Raw genomic sequence first — 1,210 nt, forward strand, 5'->3', positions numbered from 1 at the left:
GATACTTGGATAATAATAAACTTTACTTTAAGCGTAATTCGATTAATTAATAATACAAATGTAATTGTTTCAATTGGCAAGTTGTGGTCAGATGAGAGATGCCGTTGTAAAATGTAGCATAGAAACCCCACTGAACGATACGCTGTGGTACCCGGGTTGTCCAATGATAGCTAATAGATATGTTTACAACGTTCGGAGTGTAATTCCGCATATTTTGCTTGCGTTCATTATAGATATGTTTTTAAGACTTCGAGGTAGTAAACCAATGTGAGTATTCAATCGATCCTCGAACAACGAGAACAATCTTTCTGGGATAATCTCTGTCTTCATCTATAATAAAAGTAAAACTGATATTTTAGAATGATGAAACTTCTCCGAAATGGCAATAAGCTGTTTACAGCGACAGCATATTTCGCTCTGCACGAATGGACTTTCCAAAGGGATAACTGTTCCGATTTGATGAGAAAAGTGAAAATGTTGAACGACAGCGATATGGTCAAACTAGATTTACGAGATATGGATTGGGAGAAATACGTTGCAAGTAATCTGATGGGAATTAGGAAATTTATTCTGAAAGAAGACTTTAATTCAACAGCCCGACAACGATTATCAAGGTGCGTTTAAAAATATCTTCTAAAAAAATAGGAAATAATATAAATACATACATTTTTGGTTATTTCAGGTTGTACTGGATACATCAGATCACAAAAATGTCTGGTATAATGATCTTACTATGGATAATATACTGTATCGTGTACTGACTATTTGAAAGTTATTTCTTCTGTTTAAAGCAAAGAAGTATAAATACAGTTTTATGAAGAAGTGATTCAACATCCTTTTCATTTGGTCCTTTCACTCGTTTCTTTTCTAAATAAATCCACTTAGGACATTGCTTGTTTTTTTTATAAAACTTTAATATGAATGCACGCATTTATACGCACATAATTTCAGAGCTGTAAGCAATTCATCTGCTCACTGAATATGAACATTTTTCCATTATAAGGACAACATAATAATGACAAAATCCTGTATCATCCTCCACCAAACAAAAGTTACGACATAGTTATTCGTTGACAATAATAATTTATCATTGAAAAGTCTACTGAACAATAAACAATGATGATAGAGTGTAAGTATATTGTAAAATAAGATAGTTCTAAAGTAAAACTTTTCTAAGAATCCTTCATTAGTTCTAAAGGTTGCTCACTTT

General features: G+C 32.1%; 1 protein-coding gene across 1 annotated transcript; it reads left to right on the top strand.

Annotated features, from left to right (window-relative positions):
• Positions 1 to 6: 6 nt before the first annotated feature.
• Positions 7 to 819, top strand: LOC122576878 (putative fatty acyl-CoA reductase CG5065). The gene is made up of 3 exons (XM_043747752.1): positions 7 to 267; positions 360 to 614; positions 683 to 819. The coding sequence occupies exons 1-3, from the start codon at positions 92 to 94 to the stop codon at positions 759 to 761; spliced, it is 510 nt and encodes a 169-aa protein (XP_043603687.1). The 5' UTR covers positions 7 to 91; the 3' UTR covers positions 762 to 819.
• Positions 820 to 1,210: the final 391 nt, after the last annotated feature.

The sequence above is a fragment of the Bombus pyrosoma genome, linkage group LG17 (genome assembly GCF_014825855.1).
Source record: "Bombus pyrosoma isolate SC7728 linkage group LG17, ASM1482585v1, whole genome shotgun sequence".
Classification (NCBI taxonomy): Eukaryota; Metazoa; Arthropoda; class Insecta; order Hymenoptera; family Apidae; genus Bombus; species Bombus pyrosoma.